Source organism: Rana temporaria, chromosome 5 (assembly GCF_905171775.1).
Source record: "Rana temporaria chromosome 5, aRanTem1.1, whole genome shotgun sequence".
Lineage (NCBI taxonomy): Eukaryota > Metazoa > Chordata > Amphibia > Anura > Ranidae > Rana > Rana temporaria.
The window spans coordinates 205,171,890-205,192,671 of record NC_053493.1 but is presented as its reverse complement, the minus strand read 5'-3'; the positions used below and the strand labels follow the sequence as shown (position 1 = coordinate 205,192,671).

Below are 20,782 nucleotides of genomic sequence, written 5' to 3'. Positions count from 1 at the left end.
GCTTACTTTCACCATGCTGAGCTATTGTCAGCACGGGGAAAAAGAAAAACAGATGGAGCTTTTCATATAGAGCTTTGTGCAATGAGTGTAGTCCCCTTTTTTATTATACCATTGCATTAATTGCTATAAGTGCTTTAAAATATCATATTATATAATCTGGCTGTTTGAATAAATAAACATGGATTTTTAGAAATAGTCACTTGAGATTATAGATTTTACAGGTATCGCCTAAATTCCTGTTGATAAGATTACAGCATACAAATCGTTTGCACATTTTAAAGATTAAAGACTGTACTTGTAATCAGTGCTGTGGAGTCGGAGATAATTTTGGGTACCTGGAGTCGGCAAACAATGCTCCGACTCCTACTAAATTTAGATTGGAATAAAAAAAAAAAAAGCAAGTTTAAATGTCCCAATTCACAAAGTTATAATTAATGACTTCTTTACTGTAAGAATAAAGACCAATGCATGCAGTGCCTCACGTAACCGCAAAACAAACACGTTAAGTGACGGTGAAGAAGCATGCTTTTCATGTGCTTCACTATATGGCACGCAATTCACAATTAGGAGCTGCAATACTTATACTTTCCATAGTGTTGTGCTCTGCCGTTACAGGGAATGTAGCGCTCATGGGTAACCTAGCCTGTGTAGCAGAGCGTCCCAGAGAGCCTGGGAAAGTACTGTTTGGGGGTTTATACCTCTCCCCGGCTCCTCTTATACGTTCAGGGAGATCCAGTTCAGGTGTTCCTCTCTCCCAGGTCCATTTAAGCCTCCTCTTGTGTTAGGGTCAGAACCGACCCGTTTTCAGGTTTTGAATGTCTAAGTATCACATAAATTTGTTTATTGCATCAAGATTTTTTTACTTTGTCAGGAACCTCTATTTAAACAATGTAATAGAAAAAGAATCCTTTTCACTAAATTATAAAATACTGTGGTGAAAATTAAGACGTTTATGGTGTTGGGGTCAATTCTGACCCAGTTATAATATAGGATTATAGGACACTAAGTGCCAAAACTGAAATCATAAACGCTCTCTCTGCTTGGTAACACTGACAGCCAATCACCTCTTAACCCTGTGAGCTGTAGTTAGGGAGGGCCCTATCTCTTTGCCTGCTTGTCTGCTTCTCTAAATAAAGAAAAGAAACATAGGACCAATACATTTCAGAGTTGCTGAGGTTTATTTTACCATTTTTTTAATTTGAAAATGAGAGGTATGCTATCAAAAGAAAGGTCTACTCTAAGGGGTCACACCAAAAATATTAAAACCAATCTTTTCAAGGATAAAGAAGCCTAACAAGGTAACCAAGAGGTAAGGAACAAATTGGATGTTAAATAGTTGTTCAGAGGGTATTTTATGGCTGATTTTAAGACACGGGTCAAAACTGACCCGTTAACATCATGGATAGTAACAGAAAGCTAACATTAGAGGAGGGTTAAGCTCACCTGAGCAGAGACTGCCTTTGCTCTGCCTGGGTAACACAGTTGGTACTGATCTGTGAGAGCAAGGAGGTTGGTGAAAACTCTTAAGCCTTTGTTGTGGAAGCTGACAAGCTGTAGGCTTGCTCAGCCTGGTAGTGAGGGCTTGTAATATTGTATATTTAGAGCCGAGACACGGCTAGGTTTTTGTTTAGTTACTTTTGTTTATTTTCTGCACACTGTACAGCACCTGTAAATAGACTTTGTGTATAGCACCAATAAACTCCCCTCTGTTTTCACTTATATTATGGACTTGGTATCTGTGCCGGCTCACCCCAGGGAACTTTTGTACCTGCTACCTATCCTCCAGCTTACACCTCTCACTGATGAGGGAATAAGTTAAAGGGGTGGTTCACCCTAAAAACTACTTTTTCTTATTCCACTGCCCCCCCACATTACAATCTGATTAAGGCTCTTATTATTTTTTTCATGCTGTACATACCTTAGTACAGCATATTCACCCGTGCATCCGGGTTGCGAGTCCTGCGGGAGTGGGCGTTCCTCACATGCTGGTGATTGACGTTTTGCCCAAAAACGAGCTCCCCCCGTCGCGTAAGCCGCGTCACGATGGGCGAAAGGAGCCGAACGGCGATGCGCATGCGCAGTTTAGCGCCGACTCGCCGTTCGGCTCCTTTCGCCAACCGTGACGCATCTTGGGCCCCTGGGCAAAGTAATACTCTGGGGCCCCTACAATGATGACAGTGCAGGTAAACAGACATCAAGTAGGCAGAAGGTAGACTGCCTCCCCTATGTATCTATCACTCTCAGTGCTATCACGGCGGCCCCCAATTTCAAGGCAGGGTGGGCTCAAGGACCAGCTGCAGGGGGCCCCCCATGCAGCTGGGGCCCCTGGGCAGTGCCCAGGTGTGCCCTCTCATTAAGACAGCCCTGTCTTAATCCAGTATTTCCACGACTCATGTAACAAGTGCAGAGCAGTTCCCTGCTCACAGCTGTAAACATTGGCAGCTGCATATTTTTTATCAAAAATGTTGCCCAGCTCTGAAAGGGAGATAAAAAGAAACGTTAGAGGTATTTACTAAAGGCAAATCCACTTTGCACTGCAAATGCACTTGGAAGTGCAGTTGCTGTAGATCCAAGGGGGACTTGCAAGGAAAACACATTTTAGCTTGCGCATGATTGGATGATAAAATCAGCAGATCTTCCCCTCAGATCTAAAGCGACTGCACTTGCAGTGTGCTTGTAGTGCAGAGTTGGCTTTACTAAGTAACCCCATTGTATCTTTCTGTTCATTTACAGATCAAAGGGATGAACTTTGGTCTAGAAATGAAGTCCGTTTAAAGCAACCTTGTCAAGTAAAAAATAAAATTATAATGTTTTTTTTTTTTTTTTGTGTTACTCAGTTTAACCCTTTACTACCCAGAATTTACTAAAATCAGCCTCATTTTCTTACTCTCCTAATATTTCATTATTTTCCCGCTGATTATTTATTAATCTATTTTATAAACTATTAAAATATATACAGGAATGTGCTGCGATTCTTTTGCCATTTATATGCGGTGTGTCCCGCACCGCATCAGTGTGAACCCGGGCTTAATTCTATGCATGTCTTCATATTGTTCTGTTGCGCTTCCATTGTGGTGTTAAAAATCTTGATTGCATTTTTGGTCAAAATAAACTCCTCTACCCATTGAAAATGCATCAATAACACACTGTTACGTTTTGATGTGGCTTTTGAGTTGCATGACCTATTAGGGAAAAAATGATAAAATCGCGTGAATTCTTGTGTTCGGCGCTATTATCTGCACCTTTTTTCTTTTTCTGCAAAATGCCAAAGAACAACATTTTTGCCCTACATGTTTCGCTACATCACAAGCTCCTAGATTGGGTAGACTTGTTCCTGAATTCCATGTAAATTTGTCCTCCCTCACTTGTATATTACTACTTTGTTCATTAAGTACTACGTGCATTTTTTCCAACCATGTTTTTTTTTTTTTTTTTTTTTGCATTTAAGTCTAAATATGAGATCTGACGTCTTTTTGACCCCAGATCTCATATTTAAGAGGACCTGTCATGCTTTTTTCTATTACAAGTGATGTTTACATTCCTTGTAATAGGATTAAAAGTGATCCATTTTTTTTTTTTTTTCAATGTAAAAATTAATAAAATAAATTAAAAATAAGTAGAACAAAAAAAATGTTTTTAAAGCACCCCGTCCCGACAAGCTTGTGCGCAGAAGCGAACGCATACCTGAGTAGCGCCCGCATATGAAAACGGTGTTCAAACCACACAAGTGAGATATCACCGCGATCGTTGGAGTCAGAGCAATAGTTCTAGCCCTAGACCTCCTCTGTAACTCAAAAGATGCAACCTATAGAATTTTTTTAAACGTTGCCTATGGAGATTTTTAAGGGTAAAAGTTTGACGCCATTCCACGAGCGGGCACAATTTTGAAGCGTGATATGTTGGGTATCATTTTACTCGGCGTAACATTATCTTTCACAATATAATAAAAAAATTGGGCTAACTTTACTGTTTTATTTTTTTAATTAAAAAAAGTAAATTTTTTCCAAAAAAGTGTGCTTGTAAGACTGCTGCGCAAATACGATGTGACAAAGTATTGCAATGACCGCCATTTTATTCTCTAGGGTGTTAGAAAAAAATATATATATGTATGTTTGGGGGTTTTAAGTAATTTTCTAGCAAAAAAAACTGCTAGTCTTGTAAACGCCAAATCTGAAAAACAGCCAACCAGTAGTGCATACATTTGCGAGATTAAGTGAGAGCAAGGCCCCGTTCCCTCACATAGTTGTTCGAAGGGTGTCAATGTTCGTTGAAATCTATCCGAGGGTGGATAAGTGTTAAGGAAATTTCGCAACTGAGCTCCAATCCAGAAATCAAGACCAAAATGGTAGTTGAATGAGGTTAGTTCAGGTAATGAGGGCTATGTCCTGATCGCTTTTTGTATAAGGCTTCATTTCCATGGACGTTTTTACAGCTTAACGCCTGTCCATGTTTTTTATTTATTATTTTTTAGCTGGAGCTCAAAAACGCCGCAGTAGCGTTTTTGCGTGTTGAGCGTTTAACGTCTGGCGTTTTTTACAGCTCTAACGCTGGAGCTTCAGAACGCACTGGTCCTGTGTTTTTTTTTTTTTTTTTGCAGCTTAAAAACGGCTCAGCCATCTACAGCTCAAAAACATCATGGTGGGCATGAGGCCATAGACTAACATGGAGAGCCGTTTTTAAGCTGCAAAAAATGCTCAAAAAAGTGGCTGTAAAAACGTCCATGGAAATGAAGCCTAAAGTGTGAGTCTGAAAGTTTCCTGAAGGATTCCCTCCTGTAGTCGCGAGGATTCCCAATAGGGTTCAGGTGGAATTGACAGATAAGTGGTGGAACATATTCGAGGGAAAATACGCAGGGTAAGGCCCAAGGTTGGGTGCTTTTTTTTTGAGAGCTGAACTTTCAGGTCTCCAAAGCACCAAACCGCATGATGCAATGGAACCTCGCACTGTGATTGCTCAATATTTGGCCATATTTTAGAGCTTGCATGCCTACACTAGTAGCGCCATATGAGCCACCTGATAATATTTCTGCATTTCTGGTACCGCTACCCCCCATATTGTTTAGGCATTGTCGTTAGACAGCGTTGAATTCTGGGCTTTTTTTTTGGGGGGGCCCAAATGAATTTTTATTAGTCTGTTTAAAGAATTCTGGGGCATATGAATGGGTGAAGTTTGAAAGAGATAAGAACATTTAGACAATATTGACATATTTTTTATAATCTTGCATCACTCTACTCAGTAGAGGTGGAAAATTCAACTCGACGGTTTGGTCCAATTTAGGTGGAATCAACGTGCCAAGGTATTTGATGCCCATATAGGTCCATCTAAACTTAAAATTTATTTTTAAAGCATTAATTGGTCGTCATAGATGCACCTATTGCCTCTGACTTGGACATGTAATATGTTTTAAATTGCACAGTGAAATTTTTTTTTATTGTAGTTGGCTGGAGTTTTACAATGAACTAAAATTTTTTTTACAATTTTTTATTTTTAACATTCCGATGGGATGAAATGTCTGCATTTGGAATACCTTTGGATAATTGTTGGCTATGTTTTGATGTTGCTGTTTTTATAGGGAAGGTGTCGTAGGAATTTGCTTTGACTTGCTTTTGAGTTTCCTGGAGATGCTTTTGCATACTTTTTTTTTTTTTTTTTCATATCATGGGACAGAGTTGGGCTAAAATTCATTACCTGCTGGGTTATACTTCATCTCCAGGCGAATAGACCTTGGTAGATCAAAGGTCTTTAGACAAGAAGTGATCCCCTGTATAACCCCTCCTATACAGGAAGTACTTTATTTTTTTATTTTTTTTATTGTTTTTTTTTAATTTACCAGTGTCTGCAAGGCGGATGGCACAGTTTGTTTTGAGCTCCAGGCCTCTAGTCCCACAAATGGTTCCAAAATGAATCAAGGGATTGACTGATCGGATCCATTTGACACAGGCTTTTATGCTTAGATAAATGTAGTAGAAATCCTGAACACTACAGCGCTAAGGCATTTCCTGCAGGCTGTTAAAGGTACAAGGGAGTGGACCCTAAACATGAAAAGGGTACCCAGTCCTTGAAGGTCCAAGTGACAGGAACCCACTGTGAAGGGTGCAGATTGGGTCCTTGGGTTCTAAGTGGCCCTGCGCCTGGATGGGAAAGTGAAACCCCTTTATTTATTATTATTATTATTATTATTATGTGTCCCAGTGGGTGGAACAATCAGTCAAACTAGCTAAAGGCTTGACGCCTGTGTGCAGTGACCACATGGAGTTTTTGGCTAGCTGTGGGTGTTTTGTAAAGTCTTTCCTTTCTTCCTCTTTCTCCTTTTCTCTCTCTCACTCGATGGCGCACAATCGTTCATGGTGCACAAACACTTTGCAAAACACCCACAGCTAGCCAAAAACCACTGTATGGTCACTGCACACAGGTGTCCAGCCTTTAGCTAGCTTGACCGATTGTTCCACCCACTGGGACACCCCCCAATAATAAAGGGGTTTTGCTTGCCCATCCAAGTGCTGGGCAGCTGAACTTAGCAGATTGGTGCCCATGGTGCAGAAAATGAACAGCTGTCCAACAAGGTTTTGAGAGGTGGTCTTTAGTTTAAGGTCACCTTTCAAAAATTGGTGGAACTCCGCTTTAAACTTGGTGCTTTCTATGTTACAGAAGCAACCATTTGAACCTATTAAAGCGGGAGTTTACCCGAATTTTTTTTTTTTTTTAACATTAGATTGAGGCTCATTTTGTCAAAGGGAATCGGGTGTTTTTTTTTTTTTTTAAATCGAAGCAGTACTTACCGTTTTAGAGAGCGATCGTCTCCGCCGCTTCTGGGTATGGTCTTCGGGACCTGGCGTTCCTATTTGATTGACAGGCTTCCGACGGTCGCATACATCGCGTCACAAGTAGCCGAAAGTCGGTGCCTGTGCACCGACGTTCGGCTACTTTCAGAAAATCGTGACGCGATGTATGCGACTGTCGGAAGCCTGTCAATCAAATAGGAACGCCAGGTCCCGCAGCCCATACCCAGAAGCGGCGGAGAAGATCGCTCTCTAAAACGGTAAGTACTGCTTCGATTTTAAATCACCCGATTCCCCTTGACAAAACGAGCCCCAATCTAATGTAAAAATGTACTTTTTGGGTGAACCTCCACTTTAAGGAAATTCCATTAGATTTGCTGTCATGCAAGCTAGCCTTTCTGATGGCTATCATCTCGGCTAGAAGGGTGTCTGAGTTGATGGCCCTTTCATTCAGGTAATCCGTACTTGATCCTTCACCACCACAGAGACGTGTTACGACCTGTTTCATCCTTTTTTTGCCAAAAGTGGTGTTGGCCTTTCTTTTAACTTGTGACATAATTTTCCCTTCATTTTTCTCTCGACCTCGTTCGGCGGAAGAGAGGCGACTGCATTCTTTGGACGTTGTCCATGAAGTCCAGGTTTATTTGCCTATATCTGCGGAGATCCAAGGATCAGACTTTTGTGTGTGTTGTGTTTTTTTTTTTTTTTTTCTTCTTCTCTGACAAAAGCCTACGGTCTAAACATAATGCTTCTCCCTTTAGGTGTGTAGGAACCTCCCTGGGCTTTTTACCATCTGTGGCTCAGATTTGTAAGGCTGCTACCTGGTCTTCAGTGCATACGTTCACAAATTTTTTTTAAAGCGGGGGTTCACCCTATCGACAGTAAAAAAAAAAAAAATTTTTTCTTTTACCTTTAAATCAGGCACTGTAGCGCGAGCTACTGTATGCCTGTCCCGAATTTTTTCCCCCCATACTCACCTTGTAGTCGTCCATCGAAGATACCGGGGAATGGGCGTGCCTCTGGAGACGGAGGATGATTGACGGCCGGCTCTGGCGCGTCACGCTTCTCCGGAAATAGCCGAAATAGGCTTGGTCTTCACGACGCGTGCGCATAGCCTGTGCGCACGCGCCGTGAAGAGCCGAGACCTACTCCGGCTGTCTTCGGGGAGAGTGACGTGCCAGGGCCGGCCGTCAATCATCCTCCCTCTCCATAGGCACGCCCATTCCCCGCGGGAGCCGGAATCTACGATGGACGACTACGAGGTGAGTACGGGGTTAAAAAAATCGGGACAGGCATACTGTAGCTCGCGCTACAATGCCTGTCTCGATGGTAACATCATGGGATTGTGGGTGAACTACCGCTTTAAGTGGATGTTCGAGCAGCAGTGTGCTGCCGTATAAAGTCTGGCTATTTGGCACAGTATCTCCCTCCCCCTCAAGGCCATTGCTCTGGGATATCCCAGCAGGTAATAAATATAAGCCTGACTCTGTGTCCCATGATGTACTCAAAGAACATGTCAGAAAAAATAAAAACATTCAAAAAACTATCGCTGAGTTGAAAAAAAGATCACCCCCTTGTCAAAGTAATTTGCTGAACCACCTTTTGCTTTAATTTACAGGCTTTAGTCCAGGCGTGTCCAAACTTTTTTTCAGAGGGCCAGATTTCACAAAGTGAACATGTGTCAGAGCCAACCATTTTGCTTTGCATAAAAAAAAAAAAAAGTTTATTGCAAACAGCATACTATTTATTTCATAACATTGATGACAATATATGATGGTATATAATATAAATAAAAATCTCTATCTCTTCCCGAGCACCACCAATCACAGGCACTGTGATATTTCCCTGCAGAGATCGGGAATGGTCACAGTGCCTGTGATTGGCTCTTCGCGCTGTCAGCCTCATAGCGGCTTTGGCAGAACGACTTTTGCACACGCCCCAGCTCATACTAACAATTTGTCAGGCTAAAAAAGATGGATATATTGACAGCAAAAAAACATGACACACTCGAGCTTTGGGGGCAACTGATGGATATACTTGAAGGGCCACGTGTGTGTGTGTGTTTTTTTGTTTTTTTTTTGTATCATTTTCCAAGTGTGGGCCACATCAATCCGAAACGCGGACCGCAAATGGCTCACGGGCTGGACTTTGGACATGTCTGCTTTAGTCTGTTGGGATATGTCTCTACTAACTTTGCACATCAAGACTTTGCAATATTTGCCCACTCTTTCTTGCAGAACTGCTCGAGTTCAGTTAAATTTGATGGTGACCGTTTGTGGACCGCAGTCTTCAAGTCATTCCACATATTTTCAATTGGGTTTAAAGTAGAGCTGCACGATCAATCGTCTTTTTCCGTTGCAATTCTTGACACAGGGTTTCACGATCTTTGACATGAAAATAATTTTCTCTCTGCACTTGGTATGCAAAGAATTTCCTGTCTGCTCTCAGCCAAAAGTCAGTCTGGGCAATCTGCTAATCTGGGCAGCCTGCCAAGTTTTAAAAACATTCAGTGGAAAGTCAAGTCTAAACATTGTATCACTTCAAAGGAAAAAAACTTCTGTATGTAAATTAGGAAAGTTTAACCACTTAAACACCAAACCTTTTTCTGACGGCTCTTTTCAAGTTTTATAATCATTATTTTTTTGCTCGAAAATTTACTTAGAACCCTATATATATATATATATATATATATATATATATATATATATATATATATATATATATATATATATATATATATATATATATATATATATATATATATATATATATATATATATATATATATATAATTATATAATATATATATATATATATATAATTTTTATTTAGTAGAGACCCTAGAGAATAAAATGGCAGTTGTAGTTGCACAGCAGTCTTTTTAAATGCTTTTTTTTTTTGGAAAAAATTACTCTAATGAATTAAACACTAGCCAGTAAAGTTAGCCCATTTTTTTTTTTTTTTTTGTATAAATGTAAACGATTTTACGCCGTGAGAACCATGATCTTCATTCTAAGCAAAAATTGTGATTCTTATTTTGGCCAGAATCGTGCAGCTCTAGTTTAAAGTGTATGTAACCATACCCCCCCAAGAAGAAAAAAAGTGGTTTTGCTGTCTAATCTGCCCTTCGTCTAAGCTGTAAAAAAAAAAAAAAAAACCTGGCTGATCCTGCCAGGTGCTGTGTCCCCCTCCACTGTACACTGACCATGATAATCATGGCTGCTGAGCCCTGATCACCGTGGTCAGTTTACGTTCCTCTGTCATTCACAGCTCTCCTCTGTCTCCATGCCCCCCATCCTGCTGCTGTTGGTAGAAAATAAAATATTACAAATTGTCACTGCCAGCCCCTCTATCTATTATATCTAGGCATACCGCACCGTATAAGTGTATCATTAAAAGAAAGCTTGTAAATGCCTTTTTACAGCCATCATCCACTACTCTATTCCAAGGCTACAGCGGGAGGGGCTGAGCAGCCACGTGTCTTCCCCCCCCCCCCCCCCCCCAACTGACATCTAAGGGAGAGCAGGGCCCCTCCTGCTGCAGCCTTGGATCGGAGTAGGAGACCAACTGGGAGTCACGTGACCGGCCTGAAGATGGCTGTTAAAAGGTATTTACCAGCTTCATTTTAATAAAACACTTATGGTGTGTTATGCCTAGATATAATAAAGGTGCTGGCAGTGAATTCCATTGCTGTGGTAACAACCACTTTAAGTCTGGGCTCTGACTAAGCCATGGAAGGACTTTTACCTTTTCCCCCTTCAACTGTAGGGTAATTTTTGTTGTGTGCTTTGGATCATTGTAAACCTTCCCATTGATGATTTTCTGGCAGAGGGCAGCAGATTTGCACAAGTATTTGATGGTGTTTTGCCCTGTCCATTTTTCTTCTATCCTGACGAGTGCTCCCGGTCCCTGCGGCAGAGAAACACCCCAATAACAGTATATTACCACCTCCATGCTTTACTGTAGGAATAATGTTATTTAGATGTTTTTCTCCATTTGATTTCCGCCAGACATATCGTTTAGTGTTCAGGTCAAATATTAAAAGTATAGTATTATCTAACCATAACGCTTTTTTTTATTATTATTTATTTTCCCCCCCAATGCTTAGTCGTGACTGCATGTGGCCTTTCTTGAGGAGTGTTTGTTTTTGTGGTGTGTGTGTTTTTTTTTTTTTTTGTCTTGCAAGCACCATTACATGGCCCCCCCATGCCACATGTGTGGAGATTTTGTGATCATATTGTCACATGCACAAAATGATAACTCTCTCTCATAAATTCCCACAACTGCTTCAGAGTTGATTGATTTATTGGATTTGTAATGCGCCAAATACTGACCCGTCAGGGAAGCGTCTAAGCGCAGAAGACATACCTGTAAATAGATAAATCAAGTCAGGAAAAGAAAAAAGGAGAGCACAAAAAAAGCAAACTACCAAGGAACAACAGGGAAAACTAACGTGACTCAGCCTGCTTTTCCCTCAAAAAAAACACGTTTTTATCCTTTTACGAAAGGCCATAATGGAGGGGAGAGACCGGATAGAAACAGGGAGACTATTCCATAGGGCCGTTGCTCTCACAGAAAAGCGTCTACCCCCGAAGGTAAGCAGGCGAGCAGATGGACAAGTGACGAGACCAGCTGTAAGTGATCTAAGTCCTCGTGCAGGGGTGTATCGCGTTATCAAGGAATTCAGGTATTGTGGGCCCGTCCCATGATAAGCGCGATAGGCGAGACAGAGAGCCTTAAACTCAATGCGATCTACCACAGTGAGCCAGTGCAGTGATCGCAGGGTAGGGGTAATATGCTCCCGCCTATTTTAAGCCGGAGATTAGTCTAGCGGCCTGGTTCCGGACTAGCTGGATTTTCCTCAGCCACTTTAGAGGCATACCCAAATACACAATATTGTTGAAGTCAATCCGGGAGTTGACGAGAGATTGAACCAAGACTTTCCGGTGGTACTGAGAAAACAAATTTTTGACCTTTCTCAAACACCTGATGTAATACAGTGCATTGTGGATACATTGATTGACTTGGGGTATCCAATTCAGATTACAGTCAAAAATTGTCCCCAGGACGCGGACTTGATTCACTGGAACCGGACACGACCCAAGGCTCGTGGGCCAGTTTCCCAAAAAGACAGCTGGATCAATACGTCCACAGATGAGAATTTCTGTCTTTTTAGCATTTAGACTAAGGGAATTGCGATCCATCCATTGTTTGATGTCTAATAGACAGGAAGCAAGCTGCAGGCCAGGAGCAGGGTTGGATAGGCTGTCAACGACCAACTGGACATCGTCTGCGTACAACCGATTAAACACTGCATGGGTGTCCAGCAGACTCGCAAGCGGCCGAAGATGCACATTAAACAGCCATGGTGACAGGGCAGAGCCCTGAGGCACCCCACAACTCAGGGTGCTGATGGCAGATAGGAAAGGACCGGTTTTAACCTGAAAGGTCCTGTGGGTGAGAGAGTCTGAAAGCCAATGTGAAGCGGAGCCGGTAATGTGAAACTCGTCCCGAAGCCTGGCAATCAACATAGCGTGGTCCACGGTGTCAAAGGCCGCGGAGAGGTCAAGGAGCACCAAGGCAGCCGCTCCCCCCGCATCCCTGACTCCGAGCAGCTTCTCTTTGGTGGAAAGAATCGTGAGCTCAATCCCACGGCCCGGGCGGAAACCGCACTGCGAGTCGTGGAACAGACCTGTTGTCTCCGAGTACGATTGAAGTTGGAGAAAAATTTCGTATTCCACCAGTTTAGCCAGGAAACCTATAGCAGAAATGGGTCTGTAATTAGAAAGACAGCCAGGGTCCAAGTTGGTTTTTTTTAAAATTGGTGTGATAATGGCATGTTTCCAGCGAGCCGGAAACACGCCATGGGTTAGAGAAAGATTGACAAGTATCAGGAGGTCGTTCACAGCCAGCTCTGCATTCTTCAAGAGCCAGGCTGGACAAATGTCACCATAGAAGTAGGAGGCCTTAATTTTTGCCATAGATTTTAGAAGATGTTCCCGGCTGACCTTACTAAAGGACGACAGGGAATTGGGCACTGAGGAATTTGGTTTGGGGGGGCAAGTGATTGGTTTCTGTGAGTCAGTCCCTAAGAGTTACAGGGGGTCGGATGAGGATTTGGGATATTCCAAGGGAGTTAGTTGTCCTATGCCTAAGCGTATGTCGGCTACTTTAGTAACAAAAGTATTAAGTAGATTGTCGCACAGAGCCTGCGAATGGGGTATATTCACCTGGCTCTGCGTAGGGGAGAATAAGGTTTTAACTATTAAAAAGTGCCGAAGCACCGTTATCGGCGTTATCAATAAGATTACCATAATGGGACCTTTTTTGCCGTTTTAAGGCCTGTGTATAAGCTCGGCATTGAATTCTATACTGCCTCTTGTCAGTCGAGTTTTTGGTCTTATACCAATGGCGTTCTAGTGCCCGACATTTCCTTTTAATAATAGACAAGGAGTGGCTGTACCAGGGTTGGTTTTTGCCAGCCCTGTGGCGATTTTTAGACATTGTTAAAGGAGCAACAATGTCCAAAATTTTATTTAATTTAAGTTCCCACACGTCTAATTTGGCTTCGAGGGCAGAAAGACTCTTTTCAAAGGAGCCCAGATCTACATCCTCGGGATCGATATTTACACATGAATAAAAAGCTTCTGTAAATGCCGGGGTTTTGATGTCATGTAACTTCCTATAAGGTTGTTACTGCCATTGGTGGGTCAGGGGGATTACCTTTTGGTATTTCATAGTTAAGATTGGCTGACAAGAAAAAGTGGTCGGACCAAATCACCTGTTTTGAAAGAGTATTACATATCAGATTCTTAGAACAAAATATGGCATCCAGCTGATGGCCCTTATCATGAGTTGGCCCAGAAACGGTTTGCAAAAGACCCAGGGATTCCATGTCCGCCAATACTTCTTGTCCCAATTGCTGTAGACCTCTTTGTAACCTGACAAATTTCCCCCTGCCTTTTTTTTTATATTTATTATTTATATCCAGTTTGGAGCGACGTCTTGGTTCAGAGGGTCTGTGTTGTACCAAATACCTTCCACTTTTTTAATAGACTTTACTGTGCTTCGAAGGGGGGGCGTGACCGATTCCTTTACCCACTGTATGTACACAAGCCTCCAGAATAATTTTTCGATTTTGTTTTTTTTGCACTGCAGATGGGAATAGTGGCTGGAGATGCCCTGCTTGTCAAAATGTCTCTTCTCGGGCTCCAAGTATTTATATCTGTTTTTGTGGTAAGTGTGTGTTTTATCCCCTGATTGAGTATGGTGACTTGTAATTGTGTTTTACTTGTATAATAATCTATTCTGTCTGCTTCAGGTAAAGTAAATCACCCTGAATGGAATAGAAATGAAATTCCCCATAGCTGTGGGGAGCTCTGTGGAAAGAAACGCTCTGGCCTTGATTGTCCTCACATCTGCAACATGTAAGACCTGCTGTGTGTTTTTATGTGTCATACTGATTTCAAGCTATTGTCTTAAAGCAGTTCTTCGCGCTCAAAATAAATAAATAAAAGTCACAGCTACAAATCCTTGTAGCCCCTAACTTTTAATTAAAGGACACTTGCCTGTCCCAGGAACCAATGCCGTCCTCACCCAGGCTAGTTCTTCACTAGCCTTCAGGTTCCCGGCGCCAGCATCTCAACTGTGTGCAGTCGACTATTCACTACACATGTGTGAGCTTCGCTGCGCTTTGTGAATGGTCCCACAGTCTTCAAATAAAAATGATATGCCAGTTGTGGCAGAGTAGGGGGAGAGAGACTTAAAGCGGGCCTTCCCCTTTTGGGTGAAAAGTGTGTTTATGCATGTAAGAATGTTTATCTTGCCTCTTTGTGAGCGTATTTGCAAGTATTGTCCTAGGCAAAGTATGTGTTTTGTTAAAAAGGTGTTAAACCATTTAGGTTATACTTGTAAGTGTTTTTTTTTTTTTTTTTTTTTGGACGGGGGGATACAGCACCAAAACCATTGGTTACCTGTAATGGTGTGCTACCATGTCCTGCAGACTTCAAATTATTGTCCCACAATGCAATGTTTTGTGAATGGGCAGGGGAGATGTTGTAGTTCATCTGCTTCCTTATTTGCGTTGCATTGAGGGACAATAATAGAATGAGTTCTGTAAATTGGTATATGGGGCAGGATGGGGGTGGGTAAGCAGTGAAAGCCCTTCCCTTTTTTGTCTGCCACTGTTAACTCTGCATCACTTCAAGATTGTCCCTCTAGGCAGTAACCAGTGTCGGCGTTCCAGCCTTGTAGGCAGTCTACATTCCTGGAGTAGACAGTTGGCAGGCGATCTTTCTCGGATGCGGTAGGCGTATTTAACAGCGCAGTGTTGTATCCATCCCCCGTGCTGGCAGTCCCATCGCTGTCAGTTTGCACTGACACGGCCGCTGCTCCCAATGTGACATACGTGGGGGTGCATTGCCCTGAATGCACCCAGGGTGCATGAATTAATATGTACAGTGCTTGAAGGTTTACAGTGGTTTAAGAAATCATCCTGCTTTGCCAATTTAAAAGTCGATTTGGTATACATGTCTAGAATATACTGCTGGTGTTTGTGTGTGTGTGTGTGTTTGTGTGTGTGTGTTCTGCCAATGTGAACAACAATAGAAACATGGTAGAGAATTATTTGCAAGGTGGGCTTTTATAATCTAATTTTTGATTCTGTTCAGAGGGTGAATGGTCAGTTTGCATACAGCAAGCTTGTTTTTGAAGGTGTGGGCTCTTATGCTGTCATTTTTATCCTTCTTCATCCACTACTTGGTCTACTAACCTGGAAGAATGTGCATATCATTGTGGAGTATGGTTAAGTTTATATCAAACATGAAGGTTGCATTTTGAAAAACCAGATGACAACTGCAATTAGGGTTGCCACCTCATCCCTTTAAAAAGGAACACATCTGAATTACACAGGTTCTGTGGCTGATTAAGGTGGTAATTAAACTCACTTGGTGCCTTATCTGCATTAAATTAGCCTCAGAATCTGTGTAATTCAGATGTGTTCCTTTTTAAAGGGATGAGGTGGCAACCCTAACTGCAATTGCAGTTTGAAGGTTTATGTCCCAACAGGTTCTTTTTAATATTGGAAGATTTAATTGCATTTCACTAGAGGCACTTATCATATAAATAACCAACTATTGTATAACCTATATTTTTAATTGTGTAACCTTTTTATTGTTTTCATTCAGCCTCTGTCATCCGGGACCTTGCCCCTCCTGTCCTGCTTTTGTGACAAAAGCCTGTGAATGTGGTAGAACCAGGTAAGTGTGCCAGCCCATGTTTGATGAAGGAAATGTTGACTCATCAGGATCATTTGCCTGTGGGCTTATGGTTTTTGTTTGAGGCTTTAGAATTTGCAGCACAAGTTTACTAAGATTGTTATAGAAACAACCAATTTAAACCTCATGTGGCTCTTCAAAAGTTCCCAGTGAGGGATTGATAAATGGCTTTGGCTGCTCTTCCCCAAAATTAGTATGGCAGAGAACTTGCACAGCCAGTTTAGGAGTTACGAATGGCACCTTCGATCTGCTGATCACGGTAACAATGATATAACCATGCTGCAGTATGTCACAAGAATCCTTTGCTCAGGTATTTTGTGCTAAAAGCTCACTCCTTCCCAGAAAGTTAGTATGTTTTACTGCACAGTAAAATCAATTCTTCTTGCTGGCAAGTGATTGTTGTCTGAAATTAGTTGTTGGTGCTTTGTGTTTTATTAAGGTTTTACTTGGTAGCTCAATTTCATGTAGTCTGTTCGATTTTATGTGTTGCAGAGATCAATCCGAAATACTTGTCACTTGATGCTATTACTGATCTATACCGTTTTCTTGATTTGACCACATGGATTATCAGCATAGCTATAGCATCTGAGACCACCACTACTACTAATAATGCCAAAAAATGCTGCTTTGTTTGCTATCTGCACCCTCCATTGGAGATGATTAATAAATCTTTTTTCACTGTTGCAATAACAGTAAAGCTGTACTGCTTTAATTCAGCATGTCAAATATGTTTTCATAGTAATTTCATTTGCGCTTCTCCAACTTAATGACCATATGGAGTGTATGTGCCTTTGTTTCTCTTGGCATCTTGGCGGTGACATATGACAGTGTAATGAGTAATATGGAAATGTAATTAACATGTGCTGTCAATTCTGTGAAAAGTTTGATGCACTTGAAGTTTATTTGAATTGTAAGTAAATTCACTCCCATAATGTGTTTTTTTTTTTTTTTTTTTGCTGGTGTCCTAGGAGGACAGGCACCTTCTCTTCTGAAGGTGCCTTTTTTTTTTTTTTATGCCCTTTGCCTTTACTTTGGAGAAGCCTGAGACACGGTTTGTGCAGGTTCACTCTGTAAATAAGTCTGTAGATTGGGCAGGGATGATCTGGAATGTGAGCATTGGCAGTTTGGATCTGGTTTCTAATATTTTTCCACTGGCCGTTAATAGTGACTTTGACACAGGTATTTCCTCCCTCCTGCCCCCCGAAAGGTGGCGAATGTAACGCCACAATGGGTGAGGATTCCGAAAAGCGCAAGTTCCTTTTTTTTTTTTTTTTTTTTTTTGGGGGGTGGAACTCTGCTTTAACCACCAGGCAAAACCCTTGTGTTCTTTAACCAGGTATTGCCTGAGGCACTGCATTTCAGTTGTGGTGGCATCTTAGAAGCATCTAAGTTTGTCTGTTGCATTGATGTCTGCCAATATGCATAGGAATTCTGTAGTTCAAGATGAGAATCGTAAAAGTCTCCCAAACAATCCCAAAAATCTTAATAGGTGTGTAACCTAAATATCTAGTATAGTGACTGCTGCTAAAACTTACAATTACTCTCTTCTAAATTGTCAGTATGAAAATCCCAGTGCTGTCCTCGCATATATAAAATGTTGCGTTCATATGCAAACAATACTTGAAATAATGACAATATATACAGTTGTGCTATTTTAAGTCCAATCCAAACGTGAATAAATCAAGTCCTTGAAATAAAGTGCAAATGGTGCTGTAATTCTTCACAAAGCAGGTAAGAGTACCGTGCTCCCCTCCTATGTGCCCTCACTCACCAGCAATTATTGACTCCAAGTTTAGTCTCTGTGCACCTTTTGGTTCATATAGTTTCATCTAATGCTGGTGTTCCTCTGTTCCACTCGAATGACTAAAGGTGGTTTACTATTTTAAGATTACATTAATAATTTTGTTTATTCAGCATGACATGGGAGTTATGTAGCATGAGGCTGTATATTCTGCAATATTTACATTTTTGGTGAACTCTTACAATGAATCAAAGAGCTCTGCAAGCCGAGATGACATGCACTGCATTGATGCATTCACACAATTTCACAGTAACCACGAGATAAAGTTCAGGAATAGTCCTTTTATAACATTGTTTTGCAAATCTTTGTACACTACAAATTGTATGATTGTTTGAAGAGAAATGCATCTGTATCAGGCTCTTAGTGTGAGGAGGAAAGGCAAGCAGTAAAAATGAAAGTGAAACCTTCTAAACTGTTTTATAATCCTTGTGATCTTTCTGCACATAGCTTGAAGTGCTTTATTCCTCCCTTGAGTAGAAAAATGGCAGCAGGCCATAAAAGAGACCCAATTTGGGAATATTTGCCAATCTGACAGCTTATTATTCTAAATGGGAAACCTTCATTTTGTTTGCATATACAGATTCTAACTACCAGCAAGAATGGGTCCCCCCACCCCCCCTTTTTTTTTTCTTTCTTTTATTAGATGTTTAATACAAGAGCACATAGATCATTGTAGGGACAACCCCAAAAGAGGCCCTATATTTTACATTCACCTACATAAATTAAGTGAAATAAAACTAAACAAAATCGATAACGTTTAAAAAAAAAAAAGCACCACTTGGACTCAAGTTATATAGTTGCATAGCAGGTGAGGTTGGTCAAAGGAAAGTCCAACCCATGTGTGTTATTTTCAGTAAAACCTTGGTTTGAGAGCATTTTTGTAAGACAAGCTAATTTTTTTATTTTTTTTTTAAAACATTTTGACTTGATATACAAGTAGCGTCATGTCACAGCAGAGTCTAAATGAGAAGAGAGGCGCTTCTAAGTGTAATATGGTTACATTTTCTGAAGGTGCAACATATTGCTACACTTGGAGACGCCTCGCTTCCTTTATACTCTGTAGCTCCTGCTGGATTTTGCTTGCATTTGTGTATGGACATTTTATGGTTGCACAACTTATCGCATTGCTATAATGTTTTTATATGCGACTATAAACTGAAGGACCTATTAAATGGTTGTGGAACCAATCATTTGAGTTTCCCTTATTTCTTATGGGGAAATTTTTGCTTTTGATATAAAAGTGCTTTGGATTACAAGCATGTTTCTGAAACAAATTATGCTCGCAATCCAATGTTTTACTGGTATGTCAGTATTGCATTGTATATCCCTGTATGTTGTGGTCGTTCAGGTTCTTATAGTATAATATAAGTATAGTATAATAGTTTTGTGAAACTATCGATGCTCCCTGCTGAAACCACGCCTGTGGAAGGGAATTCCACATCCTTGCTGTTCTTGCAGTAAAGAACTCTCTACGCCAGAGATATCCAATTAGTGGACCTCCAGCTGTTGCAGAACTACAAGTCCCATGAGGCATAGCAAGACTCTGAAAGCCACAAGCATGACACCCAGAGGCAGTGGCATGATGGGACTTGTAGTTTTGTAACAGCTGGAGGTCCGCTAATTGCATATCCCTGCTCTACGCAGTTTAAGGTATACCTTCATTTAGGGAGTTGCCACGTGTCTTTTATTAAACCCCCTTTAGCGGAGAAGTTTTATCCCTATTGTGGGGTCGCCAGTATGGCATTTTGTAAATTGAAATCGTATCCCCTCTCAAGCGTCTCTTCTCCAGAGAGAATAAGTTCAGTGCTCGTAACCTTTTTCATAACTAATTTCATCCAGTCCTTTTTTATTAGCTTTATTAGCTCCATTTCTATTACATACTTCCTAAGGACTGGTGCTCAGGACTGGACAGCATACTCCGAGTCTTGTAGAGTGGGAGAATTCTCGCTTTAATGGATGCCAATATTCTGTTTGCTTTGTTAGCAGCAGCTTGGCATTGCATGCCATTGCTGAGCCTATTATCTACTAGGACCCCCAGTTCCTTATTTTTTTGATTTCCCCAGTGAGTAGATTGCATTCATATTTTTGCCAAGTAACTAACAATCAATCGTGTACTTAAAATGGACAAAATATGATCATACACAAAGGCATAAACCTATATTATATGATGACTTTGTCAACTTGGGTTAATAGGGACTCCTTATAATCCATAGAACAGAGCTATAATAGTTCCCCCAAGGCAATGTCCATTAACCCTGTGCCTACAGATTGATGTCTCCAAAGCACAACCATTGGTCCCTCCACACATGCCAGGGTGCTGGGTGTAATCCTTGACTCTGACCTCTCCTTCAGCCCCCATATCCAATCACTGGCTAAATCCTGCCACCTTAACATACGCAACATCTCCAGAATTCGACCCTTCCTGACTGACACCCCAAAGCAACTCATTCACTCCTTGATTATTTCCCGTCTTGACTACTGCAACTCTCTCCTTAATGACCTACCCTTGCGCAGGCTATCCACCCTTCAGTCTATTATGAATTCTGCGGCTAGACTAATGTACCTCACTAACTAATCCGTGACTGCTGTTCCTCTCTGCCAATCCCTTCACTGGCTTCCCCTACCCCACTGTGTAAAATTCAAAATGCTAACCACAACATACAAGGCCATTCACATCATTAACCTCATCTGCAGATATCGCCCAAATCATCCACTCCGCTCCTCCCAGAACCTCCTGCTCTCTAGCTCCCTTGTTACCTCCTCGCATGCTCACCTTTAGGACTTCTCCAGAGCCTCTCCCATCCTCTGGAACTCCCTGCCCTGGTATGTCCGATCAGCCCCTAAACGCTCTACCTTTTAGGAGATCCCTGAAAACTCATTTATACAGGGAAACCTATCCCACACCCACCTAACAAATGTCCCAGATT

General features: G+C 41.4%; 1 protein-coding gene across 2 annotated transcripts in view; it reads left to right on the top strand.

Moving 5' to 3' along the window:
* Positions 1–20,782, top strand: part of NFX1 (nuclear transcription factor, X-box binding 1) — a 179,897-nt gene that overhangs the window by 27,495 nt on the left and 131,620 nt on the right. For both annotated transcript variants that reach the window (XM_040353504.1, XM_040353503.1), the window contains exons 4-6: positions 13,938–14,015; positions 14,101–14,206; positions 15,965–16,036. In XM_040353504.1, coding sequence (XP_040209438.1) covers positions 13,938–14,015; positions 14,101–14,206; positions 15,965–16,036 — 256 coding nt within the window. The remainder of the gene's footprint in view (positions 1–13,937; positions 14,016–14,100; positions 14,207–15,964; positions 16,037–20,782) is intronic.